The 17079-nt window shown below is 43.5% G+C and overlaps 2 protein-coding genes across 4 annotated transcripts in view; one reads left to right on the top strand and one right to left on the bottom strand.

Annotated features, from left to right (window-relative positions):
- LOC107384969 (protein PHTF2) overlaps positions 1-5656 on the top strand; it is a 39970-nt gene extending 34314 nt beyond the window's left edge. Inside the window, exons 8-21 of one of the 2 annotated variants that reach the window (XM_015958522.3) lie at positions 385-546; positions 1084-1312; positions 1428-1574; positions 1654-1810; positions 1897-1967; positions 2048-2176; positions 2249-2334; positions 2414-2606; positions 2690-2821; positions 2911-2997; positions 3290-3445; positions 3527-3622; positions 3695-3820; positions 5403-5656. In XM_015958522.3, coding sequence (XP_015814008.3) covers positions 385-546; positions 1084-1312; positions 1428-1574; positions 1654-1810; positions 1897-1967; positions 2048-2176; positions 2249-2334; positions 2414-2606; positions 2690-2821; positions 2911-2997; positions 3290-3445; positions 3527-3622; positions 3695-3820; positions 5403-5423 — 1792 coding nt within the window. In that variant the 3' untranslated portion in view covers positions 5424-5656. The remainder of the gene's footprint in view (positions 1-384; positions 547-1083; positions 1313-1427; positions 1575-1653; positions 1811-1896; positions 1968-2047; positions 2177-2248; positions 2335-2413; positions 2607-2689; positions 2822-2910; positions 2998-3289; positions 3446-3526; positions 3623-3694; positions 3821-5402) is intronic. The other variant, XM_054739683.2, reaches the window with a different exon arrangement.
- Positions 5657-9996: 4340 nt separating this feature from the next.
- adipor2 (adiponectin receptor 2) overlaps positions 9997-17079 on the bottom strand; it is a 29477-nt gene continuing 22394 nt past the window's right edge. For both annotated transcript variants that reach the window (XM_015958560.3, XM_015958567.3), the window contains exons 4-9: positions 16838-17008; positions 14570-14741; positions 11064-11250; positions 10801-10988; positions 10497-10690; positions 9997-10348 (exon numbers count right to left, since the gene is read on the bottom strand). In XM_015958560.3, the coding sequence (XP_015814046.1) occupies positions 10220-10348; positions 10497-10690; positions 10801-10988; positions 11064-11250; positions 14570-14741; positions 16838-17008 (1041 nt within the window). In that variant the 3' untranslated portion in view covers positions 9997-10219. The remainder of the gene's footprint in view (positions 10349-10496; positions 10691-10800; positions 10989-11063; positions 11251-14569; positions 14742-16837; positions 17009-17079) is intronic.

The raw sequence follows: 17079 nt of genomic DNA, 5'->3' as shown, positions 1-17079 counted from the left end.
AACCAACCAAATGTCTGTTTTCTGTCAGTGATCATAGAAGATTTATTTATGCTTGTGAACTTTGGAAACAATCATCTTCTCGATAATTCTTCTTTCTGATAATGACGACAAACCTTTTCAGGGTAATTCTGCAAAAGTAATAATAAAAAAAACACAAAAGGTTCTACTTTTGCAGAATCAAACCCACATACTGATTTTTGTGTGTGATTACACTACTTTTTGTGTCCAGCGGGTGCCAGTTTCTATCATTTGTCCTCATGGGGTTTTAAATCCTAGCAGACGCGGTGTGAAGTCTGCCCGGTGCTCGCTGGACACGATGCTGTAGTTTAAAGATTCTCAGCCTCTCTAAGTCTCTCTTTGATCTCCGTTCTTTCCAAACTGAAGGAAGTTGAGGAAGGCATCTCAGATGGAGGTGCATAGGGAAGGAGACGGGTCTAGTACTACCGATAACACACAGGAGGGGGCGCCGCACTCTCACTCGGCCAGCTCCACTTACAGCCTGGGTGCTTTCTTCCAAGATTTCTGGCATGATATCTGTAAAGCTGGGTGTGTATTTTCATTTCTTCTTGTGGTGAGTTGATGTGGCGAGGCAAGGCTGTGCTGCATTTGTTTACATCTGTAAGGAAGCCAGCCTTGCCTCAGACTGGACTTCGGTTCATCCAGCTGCAACATCCTTCATCGCTCTAAAGCTACTCGTGTGCAGGGAAGCTGGAGACAAAAATAAGGCTTCTCTGTTCAGTCTGGGTATTTCGGAGCAGTGGAAGGATTTTGCAGCTATTTTGGATGTAATTAACTTGTTGACAAAAGCAGGTATGCGGGGAGGTTTCAGCTGAGAAATGTTTTCATGTTGATTTTATTTGAAAACGGAAACGTCACCTCACCTCCCTGCATGCCTTCACCTCATCCAGCTGCATTCGTTCACCATTGGGTCCATTTTTTTCAGCTGATCAATAATTTAAATCATTTCATTATTTTACCTCCGAAACAGACAAATTGGCTTTCGTTAGAACAGCGTACTGTTCGTGTTGAATGAATGTTCCGCTGTGCGCCTTCCTTCGGTCACTCCTTTTCCTTCTCCTCCAGATCTAAGAAGTCCAAGCTTTCCATCGATAAATCAACAGAGACGGACAACGGCTACGTGTCTCTGGACGGCCGCGTGACCAATCGCAGCAGCGAGGAGGGACTCCAGCTGCACGAGCAGCGGTGCGAGGCCCTGAACCGAGGAGATGAAATGTGCTGGAGCCCACACATCCAGCCCCCCCACATCCACACAGCCCGCAGCTCGGGGCTGCTCCTGCCCACTAGCAACAAGGTAAGAACTCAGAAAATTCATAATTGCATTTGTTTTTAACACTGTGAGCTGATTTATGACGTCGGCACAGGAAAACACAGAAACTAGTCACTGGTGGATTTTGCTGTTTTTGAAGGGGCCGGCCTCAGATGAGGCATCGAGCGAGGAGGACCCTGAGTCGTCCTACAGCGCCCTCCGCAGAGGAGTGGAAAGAAGGAACAGCGACTGCACGCTCAGAAACCGCAAGAGTACTCACCATTACAAGAAGCACTACCACGTGGAGGTGATCTACACATTTCAGTTTAAAGCGAGCTCTATTCTCGTGTCTATGTGTGAGTAAACTTCTGTTGGCCGTCTGTCAGGACATCCCAAAATCTGGAACCAGCTGCAGCTCCAGATGTTCCAGTCAGAGAACTCAGGACTCTGAGAGCACTCGTCACGAGTCTGAAACAGAGGACTTGATGTGGGAGGACTTCCTGCACTGCGCCGAGTGCAGATCATCCTGCACCTCAGAGACGGGTGAGAGGACGGGTGTTGAGCTAAGCTATTAGAGGAGCATCTCTAGAGTACAGCCTGTAAATCTTCCTTGTCTCGCCTTCCTACAGAGGGAGAAGGAGGAGGAACGTCTGTATGTCCTCCTGGTAAAAAGGAATACAGAGATGACCCGTTCCACCAGGTGAGTGAACCCGATCAGATGCACCTTGTGTGTTTTTAGTGAACGGCGTTTTAAGTTGCTGCTGCGTGTCTTTGCTGCAGAGTCACGTTCCCTGGCTGCACAGCTCCAACCCTGGCTTGGAGAGGGTGAGCGCCATCGTGTGGGAGGGGAATGAGTGTAAGAAGGCAGACATGTCTGTGCTGGAGATCAGTGGAATGATCATGAATAAAGTGAGCAGCACTTCCTGTGAGGGAGGGTGAAACCTTTGAGTGAATCCTGCTGACGTTTGTTTCTGTGTTCAGGTGAATCTTTACACTCCGGGTATTGGGTACCAGGTCTTTGGGAACCTGGTTTCAGTGGCACTAGGACTTACACCCTTCATATACAGGTATAACAACCGTTTCTAATACCCACATCGTCACCATGGTTACCTTTTTTCATCCTCTAATCGTTTCCTCCCTCCTTAGGCTGGCTCAGCATCGTGACCTGGATCAGCTGACTACTCTCTCAGCAAATGAGATGTTGTCTGTAGCTCTGGGGGGTGGGTGTGGCTCGGATTTCTTGGTGATTACCATGGTAACGCTCAGCTTCCTGGTGCGCGCTTGCCTTATATGGCTCTTCTTCTTCCTGCTCAGTGTGGCGGAGCGGACCTACAAACAGGTGCCAGAATGAGATCCTGGTAGATTTCTCCCGCTGCCAGAGATGTTTACTTCTTTACTTCTTTTGTTTGTTTTGAATTTCAGAGGCTGCTGTTCGCCAAACTGTTTGGTCACCTGACTTCAGCCCGCAGAGCCAGGAAGTCTGAAGTTCCACATTTTAGACTGAAGAAAGTTCAGAACATCAAGATGTGGCTCTCGCTACGCTCCTACCTCAAGGTACGTCGACCATGGAGACATCTGTTCAGATTATTGGCTATGTCATCACGCCTCCAACTCGGAAACTAAAATCTCTGACAAATTTGCAGAGACGGGGTCCTCAGCGGTCAGTGGATGTCATCGTTTCATCGGCCTTCCTCCTGACGCTGTCAGTTGTCTTCATCTGCTGTGCTCAGGTGACTTCTGGCTGTTGAATCACAGCAGAAACGTTGGAGTGGGACAGTTTCAGGAGCTGGGGTTCAAACTAGTCGCTTTCATTTGAACACTTTATGAACATGTGACCTAAAGCGCCTCATTCCTCTGAGGAACCTGAATGTAAAACTTTTTGGTTGCAAGTAGAAACACGATGGACATCGTCTGACTCGCCCAGAGTTTGTAATTGTTCGTGTAACCATAGCAACATGCAGGGATTTACCTCATCAAAGTGAAATGGGTTACTCTAACAAACAGATGTCGGTATGTTTCCAGCTTCTTCACGTCCATGAAACGTTCCTGGAGTACCACTACAACTGGGAGTTGGTGATCTGGTGCTCCAGTCTGTCTCTGTTCCTGCTCAGGTTCGTCACTCTGGGCTCAGAGACCAGCAAGAAGTACAGCAACACCTCCATACTGCTCACCGAACAGGTACACACACACACACACACACACATAACAGAAAGCAAACTTTCAGTCAGTCACACTGACCATCTAACGTGTCGCCCACAGATCAACTTATATCTGAAGATGGAGAAGAAGCCCAACAAGAAAGAGGAGTTGACTCTGGTCAACAACGTTTTAAAACTGGCCACCAAATTACTCAAGGTACTGCCCACAACCCTTCTCACCCACATCTCTTCGTAGGAGGATTTATTTACTCTGCGTTTCCTCCTCCAGGAGTTGGACACTCCGTTCAGGTTGTATGGTTTGACCATGAATCCTCTCCTCTACAATATCACACAAGTGGTCATCTTGTCTGCTGTATCAGGAGTCATATCTGACCTGCTTGGGTTCAATCTGAAGGTAAGTGTGTGTGTGTGGCTTTAATGGAGTCTGATGGGGTAACAGATCTGCATTTTTTTAAATCGCAATTGCTTATTCTTGCTCATTTTAAATATATTTTTAAACATTTTCTAAGTGCTTTTTTATAATTTTACAATTTTTTTATATTTTTTGTTTTTGTGAAGCGCCTCGTGATTTTTATCTTGAGAGGCGCTATAGAAATGATATTTTCTTCTTCTTCATTCCCCCCATCAAAGTGTCAGATGGTAAAAGCTAATCAACATCCTTTATGATCACGTTGGTCTGACTGGTCCTTTAGGTCCCACGGCCATCTAGAGTCCAACATTGTGACTGGCCCTGCTGACACCAAGCCTACGGCTGCCTCCTGTTAACGTATACATTAGTTATTATACAAGTGAACTTCTGCAAACTGCAGTTTGACCTCATAACGCCTGTGGGCTTGTGCTAAGTACAAGCAGGCTGGCAAACAGGCGTGGTGCCCCCTGGTCAGGTTGCAGGTCCATCGTAGGGCAACACAGAGACACACAGGACAAACAGCCATGTGCGCACGCACACACACACACACACACACACACATTCACACCGACACCTAAGGACAATTTAGAGAGACCAATCAACCTGACAGTCATGTTTTTAGGACTGTGGGTGGAAGCCAGAGTTCCTGGAGAGAACCCACAGGGAGAACATGCAAACTCCCCCCAGGCTGGGATCTGAACCCAGGACCTCCTTGCTGCAAGGCAACAGCGCTAACCACCGTGCCCCTGTGCAGCCCCGTAAATAGTCATAGAAAATCCATTTTCTCAATGACTACTTCTTCAGATGAAAGCCATGTACATGTTGGGTTTTTGTGCAAAACAAATATCCTTCCCCACCTATCTAGGAAAAACACGTGTCCACTCAACCACGTGCTCAGCAGTAAATCCAGTGCGTTGTGAGGCACACTCATAAGCAGCATTGTAACTTTGATTTCCTTTTTGATGAAATCTAGATGCTGATTAAGCTGTTTGGATGTAGAGTCATGGAAGAACTAAAATGCATCTTTGGTGTCTAAGTGAGAAGCTGGGTCAGGCCTTAGTGTCCACCTCTAAAAGGCTTTGGTTCATGACTGCAGTTTGTAATATTTACACTCATGTGGACGAAAACCTGTGATCGTGTCCCTAACTTCCTCACTTGTCTTTGTAGCTGATGAGTAACAATGCTACATTCCTATAAAGTACACTTGATGTAGGACAGGGAAACAAGAGAGGCGTACGATGTGAGGTTACAGATTGTTGGCCAGGTAATGAAAATGATGTGTAATATAAAATTAAACTCAAAGGCTTGCCGTAGAACTTTATGGTGCTCACTTTTAAAAGCGCGTAGATGGATTCTGTCATGAGTGTTACCTGCAGTCACAAAACGCCAACACTGCATCTGGTTCAGGATCAGTTACTAAACTGGGCTCGGTGTCAAGTGTCAAAGTTGTTTAAATGTAAAGAAAATCCATTGGTGGCTTGTGAGCGGTAGCTACACTTTCAGCATAAAAGGGTGTTTGTGTAAATGTTTGAACTGGTTTCTAAAACCTGTCTGTTCCCATTCACAGCTGTGGAAGATCAAATCATGACATGAAGGTCAAACTCAATCCTCACAAAGACTGTCGACACATCCGAGTGCCCTGACCTTCAACGTTTCCACTTTGTGCAATTCACAAACAGTTTACCCACTCAGTGTTTTTACTTAGGGTTTATTTGAATTCTAGGTCTCTTGGTTTTTTACAGAAACTTCTGTAAGTTAGTATTATTGACATAAATTATGGTTTATGTTCTGAATGGCTTTTGAGACTTTTCTTTAATTTCACCTCGTGTGAAGGCTGTTTCAGGGCAACAGTTATTTTAGGTAATTTCCTAAACTTTTAAAGCTGTTTTTTTTTTTATTGTTTCTGACAAAAATGTTGGAACGGGTCAAGTAAAATTTCATTTTTTGCAGTCCTGTGCTGAAGGGGATTTACGTTAAACGTTTAAACATATGCTGTTGGATTTCCCCTGATCTACCAGCTTTCACGTGTGCATACCTGATGATCACTGTCCTGCAGGTCCGGTTCTGTAAAGTACTTCCTGGGCTTGTTCTCTCTCTCTCAGCACTGAAACCACAGAGTCACACAGTCGATTCCGATTTCTTTAACGGGTGTAAACTCTTCAGTCCGTCATCCTCACGTCAGTTTCAGCAATACTTGTAGAACGTTTGTTTACTTTACAGAGCTGACGTGGCTCAGAAGGAGGATCTGATTCTGCTTTATTTTATCTTAAATGACTAACGTCAGCTTCTCCAGTTAAGTCACTCAGAATAAAACATGAAAACACAACTCCAAACCTTCAGATAGAAACCATCTATGTGCTGTTCTGGGTTTAGCTCACCTTACTGGGTTTAATTTCATACTTAAAGATCCCTCACATACGTTCTGTCACACAGTAGCTTTGTTTCAAATCACCTCCATCCATCACAAGTCTGTATGCGAATCATGATATGCACTTTAAAAACAGACTATGCGGAACAAAAGGTTACATCGTCTCATGTTTCTGTACCTCTGTGTGTGTGTGTGTGTGTGTGTGTGTGTGACATTAAAGCGAACGCTCACGCAGAACTTCGTTACATTAACATTTCACATCACTTTAAAGTTAGTCCTACATGGTACGTGAAGTGCTTACAGAAAATGTATATTGCACAATGTGATCAGAACACTGACATTGGTGAATACTTCAGCAGATGAGGTAGCATTCAGAAAAGGAGCTTCATAAAAAAGAAACGCTTGTGTAATCAGTTACGTGTTTGAGCAGGAAGACCAAAGTGCTTATTTAAATTTTGTTTATTCTGGGATAAAGAATGTATTTATAGAGACTTGCTCTAAAATCTCTCTTCAGAAATCCTGTAGTTTGTATTTTTATTTTGTTACTGTGCTTTTTGTCCTTTCGTTAGTTACGGCGGTTTTTTCCTCATGCCTACTAGAAGACAGAGGCGCCGTTTTCTGTGTTTATAAGCAACAAAATGTTACGACGTATAAAAGTGAACCTAGAGAAAGGCTTGTGTTGTGATGCTGTTTTTTTTTGTTTGTTTGTTATTGATTGTTTAGTTAACTGGTCTGTCCGTGAGGTCTACACTTTTATAAGAAAAATTAAACATTTGAATTTTGAGTCTGGTTTTTTTTTGATTATCTTCCAGCTTAAAGCCTTTGTCAGGATCACCTTATACCAGATCTAGTTCAGAAAAAGTCAAACCTGAGCCAAATCATCTGAGGAGGAATATGACTAAACTTGCTGTCACACATATTTTTAAAATCTTTTTGTTATCCTCGCCAGTCTGAGGAATAGTATTTGCATGTCGTAAAGACTGCGGTAAAATGGCGCTGCTTAAAATTAGTTGAGCGCATGTACTGACCAGATGCCCGAGCCACCTCAACTGGCTCCTCTCAATGTGGAGGAGCAGCGGGTCTACTCTGAGCCCCTCCCGGATGACCAAGCTTCTCACCCTATCTGTAAGGGAGAGCCCAGCCACTCTGCGGAGAAAACTCATTTCGGCCTCTTGTATCCGCAATCTCGTTCTTTCAGTCACTACCCAAAGCTCATGACCATAGGTGAGGGTAGGAACGTAGATCGACCGGTAAATCTAGAGGTTAATATACCACACTTAAATAACACCATTTCAAAATGCATATTAGAGCATATTTGTTGGCTTGCTACTCCTGTAAAATTAAAATCGGTTGCCACAATGTATGCTGTAAGCTAATTAGAATCTGAATGTTAAGGGCTGGAGCAGGAATTAGAAACGGAAAAAACAATCTCACGCAGAAACGATAGCAGACATAAGACTTGTTATAAGGGTTAAGGGTTGAGAAAGATGCCTTATCAAAGATGGAGGAATTATAACCAGAATGGAAATCTCACGCCGACTCTAGAGAAGACATAAAACCAGTTACTGCTGAGAGAGTGAATGTTTAAAGTTGGAGCAGAAATTAGAAACAAAGACTATCTCATTCAGACTCCATAGAAGATGGGATGATTTTAATCAGTATATTTGCTGGTGTCTAGTAGGAAGGAATGACTTGCAGTGCAATAGAGTATGCGATAAAGTTGTGCTCGGGGGAGTGACAAGGAGCAAAACACTGGTGCACCATTTCCAGGAACTAGAGGTGAGCCACGTCACAGCTGAGCTTCAGACGACAGAATGCAACAAACGTGGAGGTTTTATCTCCACAAGTAACAAGTCTGGAGGAGCTTCTGCTGTGTGAAGTTGGTAATGCTAACAATTAGCTTCTACTAGCCAAGACTTCTCTACAGCCTGCTGCAACAGCAGTCGTCCCCGTTGCAAGTCCAGACGGGCGAGTCCAAGCTACATCTCGATGTAGAGCTGTGAAGCTTTTCAAATCCTACTTTCACCACATATTTACTATCAGAAGCTATTGTAGGAGACTATTTTCATGTTCAGCCTGCATGAACACCTCCCGTGCACCTCCTTGATGAGGTTTTCTGGGCACGTCCAACTGGTAGGAGACCTAGAGAGGCCTCGGCTGGCCAGGGAACGCCTTGGGATTCCTCGGGAGTTGGCCCAAGTGGCTGGGGAGAGGGAAGTCTGGGCCTCTGCTTAGGCTACTGCCCCCGTGACCTGACTCTGGATAAGCAGAAGAAAATGGATGCGTGGACAGAAATATCATTTGAATTGTGTTTTTAGTTGGCTCAAACTGGCCTTTCTCTGCCCCTAATTGTGTCATTCCCCAATGTCCCCCATTCCCCCGCCCCCACCAGTTAATGCTGAGTAAAGCTGTGTAAAGAAGAGAATTTCTCTATATTAGCTCTAAAATGAAACACTGCGCAGTGTTTTTGCACTTACAAAAAAGAAGAATGAAGAGTTTAAAAATCTGTTTTATTAGAACAATCCAGCAGATATAAAGGTCTACTGCAAACCAAACATTCCCATCAGACTGGAAAATGTGCTCCAGACATTAAGCACATGGAAACAGGAATAAATTAATATAAACTAGAGAAAACAGAACCAGAAAAAGTACAAATGAAAAAACAAGATTTTTTTTTTGTATTTCTGCAAAGAGAAGCAGCTCAGACAACTCGCCCACTTTCAAACCCAACTTCAAGCAATCTTACAGTTTACGATAAGCTCAGAATCGGAAGATTTTGGTTATACCAGAAAGTTAGGGTTAAAAAGTCTGTTTGTAGTCAACTGGTGAATTTTTAATCTTCAGCTACAGATTATAATCCTGTCCTCTAGTCATATTTTTGAATTTACAATTAAAGGGAAATTATTTTTCTAACTTTTAACACAAAGGAATTCAAGCTTGCATAATAATACTATTGATAGCAGTGGGTAAATTAAAACATAAAGCAATCAAAAAGAAAGATAAACAAAAAGATTCTCCTTGTTCTGGTTGTGTGAGACACACACTGGATTAAAAACACATTTGCCCTGAAAACCTCGGTTTCATCGCTTCTATTAGCAAAAAACATATAGGACAGGGGCCTTGTTTGTAAAAAAAAACTACCAACCTAAGTTGGTCTGGTGTCTTATCGCTGGGGGGGGGGGGGTATGGCATTAGAATATTTAATACAATTTAACAGCAAGACAAATAAAAAAACTGCTACATATCAAAATATTATTTTATCTTTGACTTATTTTGGTTTTGTAAAGCCTGACGTTTAATTCGAAACCAGGTTGCCGAGCAGGAAGGAGCAGATCAAACCCTTTCCTTTAGCTTTACATCATCACCTGCATTCTTATTTCCTCCTCCGATGAAGGATGCTGCCAGAGCTCTTAGACGCTTCATCCTCTCGATTGGTTTATTATCTAACTTTTTTGTTATTTATAACATCTTTTTGTTTTTTGTTTTTTTTACAAATCTATAACTAAAAGTTTAGAAATCTTATTTATGAACAATTCAAAGACATTTCCCACTCCATTTTTTATATCTGAAAGTGACTTGAAAAAACAGCATTCACCCAAAAAATAAAAAAACACCCCAAAGCTTTTTAAACCAAATTTCTGTATTTTCTTGAAATCAGATAAATTCTTAGTCAAATTACTGAAGAGGATTTGCGGATGTTTCATCCCTTCCAAACCAAAAACAGCTTCATTATAAAACACGCCGTCTCAGAAGTGTCGATTTGAGACAAAGCAACAGAGCTAAAGAAGGTCGGTATAGACAGGCCCACAGAGATGGACAAAATTAGGGAACAAAGCACTTGTTAGTTTTCATAGTGCCCCCTGGAGGCCACTCTGGTCACAGCGGGACAGGCCGCTGTGGTTGTGATGGTAGGATCACGTGAACATTTCTGTCTCAGTGACGCTGTGCAGATTATTTCAGCCAGTGCTTCCTCATGAATCTGTCAGTGAACAGGTGAGTCAGTGTGGAGGTGTGCATTAAAGACTGCCGTCATCGGTGCAGCCCCCTCCTGCAGTGTACCGAAACTCCTGCAGGTTGGAGACACCGTGAAAGTGGACGAAAGCCCCGGCGACCACCAAGATGTGGAACAGCTGATGGGAGTGGAACTGTGACGAGAAAACCACCAGAAAGAAAAAGGTTAGGAATATGTGAGGTAGAGAGAAAAGAGAGAATGAGAGGAAAACATGCAGCACTAAAGAATGGCAAGACTCGTCTGTGCCGTAACTCGCGAGCGTGCGTTTCGTGGAAACTCACCCAGATGTCACACTTGCCAGGAAAGAACCTCTCGGGGATGCGAGCGGCGTACAAACAGGCACCGGTGATGTAGAGAGTTGCCATCAGCAGCAACCAGCCCATCTGACCGATGGTGGTGGCTTTGATCAAACCCTCGCTGATGACAAAGTGCAAGGTAGGAACCACGCCGCTCAGACCCAAACCCACAAACACACCTGAACAGGAAGTAGAACCCAACATTAGCTCAACAACATGCAGTAATACACAGGTACAGCTGCACATACATCAATATTCATGAGAAAAGTCCAGGTTAACTTGATTTTACCTGCTCTGACTCCTCTGTACTGCGGTGTAGCAAAGAAGTCACACTGTGAAACAATGATGGCCGTCAGTCCCAGGATGCAGATGACCATCAGGTAGATGAAACAGGGCTGGGGGGAGCAGTAGAAGGAGTAGTACAACCAGGGGACAAAGGAGCCCATGATCAGGAAGGCAATCCCACTGTAGTCCAGTCTGAAGAAAACCACACAGGTTCAGGTGTGTGCACCTTTGCTGCTGCAGAGCTCTGAGCGCCTGTGTTTCACTTACTTAGAGAAGACTTTAGAAACGCCCTCTGAGTGACAGTAGACTGTGTGGAAGAGCCAGGAGAAAGACAGGCAGAGGATGGCTCCAAGGAAGAACATCCCAATCACGACCTTCTCCTGGACAGGAGCCACAAAGGACATGTTGGGCCTAAACATGTACATGAGACCCAGGAAGAGGAAGAACAAGCAGCCTGCAGAGGAGAGAGAACGAGTGATAAGGGTTTGCTGTTATCTTTGCAGACATGTTTCGAGGTTTACTGCCGATGATATCGTCCTCTGCTGCCCACGGATAAAAGGAAGTAACGCCAACAAACATCCATGTTGGCACATTCTGATTTGCCAGAATATGCAAGAAATTGTAAATAAGGAGTTTGTTAAAACAGGATTTACTTCCCGATTAAGTCAGTTTCTAGCTGACTCCCGATTCGGCCAAATCGGGAAAGAAGCCTCTTGAAACAAACTCCTTCGACCTCCTGTCAAAGCCTCTCGGCAAAGCTGCAGCAGATACAGCCAGATGGATCCTTAAGAGCCACTCTTCCACCTTGGACACAAACAAGCATTCTAGCTCCTGTTGTGACTCGGAAACGTCTCAAGACTGGACGGGTCGTATCAGAGTTGATCTACGGCTTTGGATATCTTGGGGTCACCCGACTTCTGACAGTCCTGGATCTGCACTGGGGGTCTCCACAAGGGTAGTAGACGCAACAGATTGCGTCTGATGAGGTTTTTATAACCAACTCTAGTTTATAACAAACAACAAATTCTTTTACAACCCAGTCTTCACTACTTTCTCAGATACAAAGAATGGTTTTGCTAAACATCTAGCTTCCTTTACATCACCTCACATCCACTACTCCACATCTCATCATTCATATCTTGTCATGTATAAATTATTAGTTTAGGAAAAAGAATTAAATTCATTTTATAAACTATATGCCTGACTCTGAATTAATACGAAGCGTGTTTATGGTCCCTGAAGAAGTAAAGAACCCTAGAATCTTCTGATTAAACTTCAAAGATCAACCAGACAGATAGTTCATATTTATATGGAATCATCACATCTTACTGGTCATATTTAATATGTTTTAATTGCTACATTATTTAGGCTTTTCGAGTCATTTTTGTGAGAAAGTGGTCTCCTTCTCTGATGGGACACAGAGCAGTTGGGTGTGTCTGGTGAAGTGTCGGCTTGTCAGCTCGACTCCTGACAAAACACGGTTTTTATCTGATTTTAATGATTTTTATCACTTTTTCGTTTGAACACTGGGCGCAGTAATTGCATACCGCTTTTTTAAATGCTGCTCGGTGTGCACTTTTAATTATCAATTTTTTTATTGCATGTTTTTACTTTTCTGAAGCAGACCCAGGAAAATACAAGCAACTCTGTTGTTATCCTGGGCCGGACTTTCTCCGCCGCCACTAGCGCCCAACTGGCTGATACGGTTCCCCTCCAGCATGACGAAGTTACAGAGCGGGGATCCACCATAGGGTCGCTGATTGGACTTGGGGTTCCGAATGTCCATGGCTCCCCTGCTGCAGAGGACGATCGCTGGTTTCAGCAGGGGCGAAGCCTAAAGCCCCGACCAGCTCCACTCCAGTCGTGTCGGGTGCCTGGTCCACAGTTGCATCCAGCCGTGGTCGGGGAGCATGGGGCGCTTGCCACCGCTCTCCTCCCTCCCGCCTGCCACTGACCAACAGGTTCAGAGCTCTGGATCCAGACTTCCCCCATCTGACGGCTCCCGGACCCCACTGCTCCGCAGGATCACCGCTCGAGTCCTCTCAGCCCTCGATGATGATGCTGTGCTGACAACACGTCGCAGCGGCCCTGAAGATGCTCCTCAGCCTGGACCTCAGCGTGCCTGAACTTCCGGCAACAGCGATCAGCACGCCGACACGCCCAACACGCTCATAATCGGGGATTCAATCATCAGGATTGTACGGATGAGAGGAGTGCTCACTCAGTCCTTCCCTGGAGCAACGGTAATGGATGCTGCTGCAAAAATCCCGGGTCTCCATCAGCATGTGAGTAAGGTTTTTATCCACACTGGAACTAATGACATCAACAAGCAGCAATCTGAGCTTCTGAAGCGTGATTTTATCCACCTTTAAAAAAACTCACATGTGTCTGTTTATATCTCTGGCCCCGCTCCCACCTTTGGCAGAGGAATTGGTCGTTTTAGTAGACTAACTACCCTAAAACTACCCACTCTCCACACTGAGCTGAGGCAGCACCTAGCTACGTACTCCTTTTGGTTAAGTAAGAGATTCAGATTTAGAAAAAAGAGCGTTTTTAGAAGCTTTGCTGAGAAAGGTCACGTTTTACTAGAAAGAAATTAGAAAAAAAATTAACCTACAATTTGCTCTTTAAGTTTTTGTGCTGCTTTAACAAGTGAATTTACCCACTGTGGAATCAATAAAGTCTATTCTATTCTATATTACGGCTGCACCTATCAAATATTTTAGTATTTGAATATTCTATCAAGTCCTCCATCGATTAATCAAATATTCTATTTGCAGACGTTTCAAGTGAAGCGAGACTGTGGTCTGCTGCTAAAACTTTTTAAAATAAAATAGCTAAATTACAAAAGGCTCAATAATATACATTAAACTGGTGTCTATTTCCCTGTTTCCCATCTGATATTTATAGTTAATAAATATTTAATGGAACAATCGTTAACATTTTAGGTTTGCATTAATATCCCTCATCCTAGTCATAATAACATATATAAATATATTCACATATAATCAGTAGAATTGATTTATTTCACGAACGTGTTCAGGAGTAAGCTACTGGAAATGCTAATAGCATTTCATTTCTACTGGTAACAATGTAATGGTGCCATATCTACTTATAAATGTCTGTGGTCAGGATGCTACCTGCTAGCTGAGAATTAGCAATTCTGCTCGTAGTTCCACTCTTGATACCAAACTTTGGGCCATCTCTGCCTTTTACAACGGTTTGTGTCTTTGTTGATTTCTCCATTTTCCTCCACAGCATCCAGATTACCACGTAGTGCACCAGTAACGTGTGTCGAGACATTTAACGAAGCTTTGAATCAGTAAAAAATTACTTGAACCTTTCAAATCATTTGATGATTCGTTTCAGCCCTTTTCTATTTAAAGTGTAATTTAGATGCACTGTCTGGATTGGCCACTAGGTGTCAGCAACAGGTTTAGCAGCTTAAACCTGAACAGGAAAAGCGTTGCCTCACTGAAGCTGAACCAAATAAAAACAGCTGTATGAAACTAAAGTTAAACCATTACTACTGAATCAAGTCCCAGACCCACAAACTTCTGATGTTTTCCACATTTTCTGGATTTAAGCTACAAAAATCAGAACACTTGTTACGCTGAGTGATGAGCTATTTCAGACTAGTCAGATTACACAACAGCCTGGGTAATATTAAAGCTATTTAACTGCAGATTAGCATATAAAGTTAAATGTAGGACCGATGGCAGCAGGTGAGAGTTAAACGAGGGAGGCATTTGGGCTGATGTAGGAGTTTTTACCCAGCAGATGTGTCCAAATGTTGCCCGTCTCTGTGTGGATTCTGAAAATGCTCTTGAAGCAGGCGCGGAATGAAGGCATCGGTGGTCTGTGGCCATGGAGCAGGAAGTCGTTGTCCTTCAGCCAATCGGGGAGCACGTCGTGTGGTATGACGCGCCACCGGCCCTCCCACACCTGATGAGTGGAGAAACAAAGAAACGCCTCAGTAAAGGTTGACTCGATGCTGCAGGGTGGTGCAAAAACTAAAATGTCTATTTTAATCTCAAAAAAACATCTGGTTGTTTATAAATACAGTGTGTGTGTGTGTGTGTGTGTGTGTGTGTGTGTGTGTGTGTGTGTGTGTGTGCGTGTGTGTGTGTGTGTGTGTGTGAGAACAGGTGAGGCGAGGCCTCATGGCCGGTTACACAAGTCGTCTTTCCTCGGACAGATTCTTTAACTCTTCGTTTCTCCAAACTCGTCTGTTTTAGTTTATAATCATCTCCAAAGATGCAACACTATGACATCTTGTGTGTGTGTGGACATATCAGATATCAGTCAGAGAGACGGACGACACCCGAATTTATCTGGAACATTTAATGGTTTTATAGTGTTATGGTTTTCTTTTCCTGAGTGGATTTAAAACGTTGTGATAAACACACCTGTTTCTACCAGATGTGGAAAAAGTACTAAAATTTCCTACTTACCGGTAAGTACGAGTACCAATACTTTGATAATTTTTTACTTAATTTCACCACTGAAATCAGTTTGTTCATTCCAATCCTCCTAAATAATCCTTCAATCATCCAACTGGAATCCTTAACCCTCCCACTGTCCTAATGGGTGTGACCCCACGAGGAAAGTTGACCATTGAGCAGGGTTGATGGTTTATCCCTTGGGTCCATGTAGCAAGGGGGAGGTGTCAACTTTCCTCGTGGGGTCACACCCATTAGGACAGTGGGAGGGCTAAGGATACCGTAATATCCATCCTATCAGAATAGGCCTTGGGAGGCCAGGTGTTACTAGAACTAATGGTGTCTCCTCACCAGCGTGAGCCTCCAAACTGTGAAGGTTGGTCTCCAAACATGAACTTTAAATTCATGCATTTATCTCCTCTTGTAACACTTGAACATGTTTTAAAAGGCTTGAATCATGATAAGTTACACCTCCCAGACCAAAGATAAGATAAAACATTATCGTAGACACTACTGAGACGTCATTTTATGAAATAGAAGTTATTTTTGTTCACCATTACTTCAACCAAGAAATAAGATGCATGAATTTGATGAAACCACACTGCCTCATGCAGTCCTATACGTGTAACACACACACACACACACACACACACACACACACACACACACACACACACACACACACACACACACACACACACACACACACACACACACACACACACACACACACACACACCATTTTACAATCATTCGAATGACTAAGTTAACTACAGTAATTTAATCTCTTATTCTGGAGTAAAATAAAGAAACAACCTAAATCATCACATATCTGCGGCATCAAGGAGCATCTTCTGAGTTCAGACACAGGGATGGAGCACAATGTTTACACCTGAACAGTATCAGGATGTTTTAACTCACAGAGGCCTGCAGGTCTTCTGTTTTATGATCAGAGCGCTGATAATCCGCTTGTTATGAGCGCTAAACGTTATTTTGCCGCTTCCGTGTGGAGCGGTAGGGAAACACATTTCAAACACGGAACCAAGCCCGGCTACTGAACTGAGTGGAATTCTGATGACGTCACACCGGTGCACGAAGGTGCGGGTTCCAACCCACAGGAGAGGAGGGAGAGAGGAGGTAAACAGCGAGTGGATCACAGGGACTGAACAGATGTTTTTGAGCAAAAATGCAGTAAAAATGGCTGTTTGTCCTCCTCATTATCAAGTGTACCCCCCCCCCCCACCCCCACCCCCACCCCATGGTTTGGCCGCGGTGCTCATGCTGCTCTCTTTCTGTTTCGACGGTGCTACACGTAATATTTTTAATTTATTAAGCCTATAATTTATTTTTACTCAATAACAGATATGATTTAAAATGTAGCAAATTAGAATTCCTTTTTAAAAACATACTCAAGTAAAAGTAAAAGTACAGATTTTAAATACGACTTAAAAAGTATAAATACTCAAAAAAGCTACTTAATTACAGTAACGTGAGTAAATGTAATTTGTTACTTTCCACCTCTGGTTTCTACCTTTAGTCTGCAGTCACTATAAATATCTGAACAGACAAACCGGGTAAAGTTATATATATTTCTCACACCTTGTGCACAAACTCCTCCATCTTTTCCATGGCGTGGTGAGCCTGCAGCAGTGGAGTCATTCCCATGAAGCCTTCATCGCTGCTTCTCTCATCCTCTTCCACCTCTTTCTTTTCTCTTCCTCTGTCGTCGTCTTCATTTATTCGTCTCTTGTCGTCACAATCTGGGACATTCTGACAAAAAACAGACACAATTTATCATTTTTCTCCTCATTAAAACAACTGGATTCAGAATTTCTCCCAGC

This window comes from Nothobranchius furzeri, chromosome 1, assembly GCF_043380555.1.
Source record: "Nothobranchius furzeri strain GRZ-AD chromosome 1, NfurGRZ-RIMD1, whole genome shotgun sequence".
NCBI classification, from domain to species: Eukaryota; Metazoa; Chordata; class Actinopteri; order Cyprinodontiformes; family Nothobranchiidae; genus Nothobranchius; species Nothobranchius furzeri.
The sequence above is the reverse complement of the archived record's forward strand: the minus strand, read 5'-3'. Positions and strand labels throughout refer to the sequence as shown.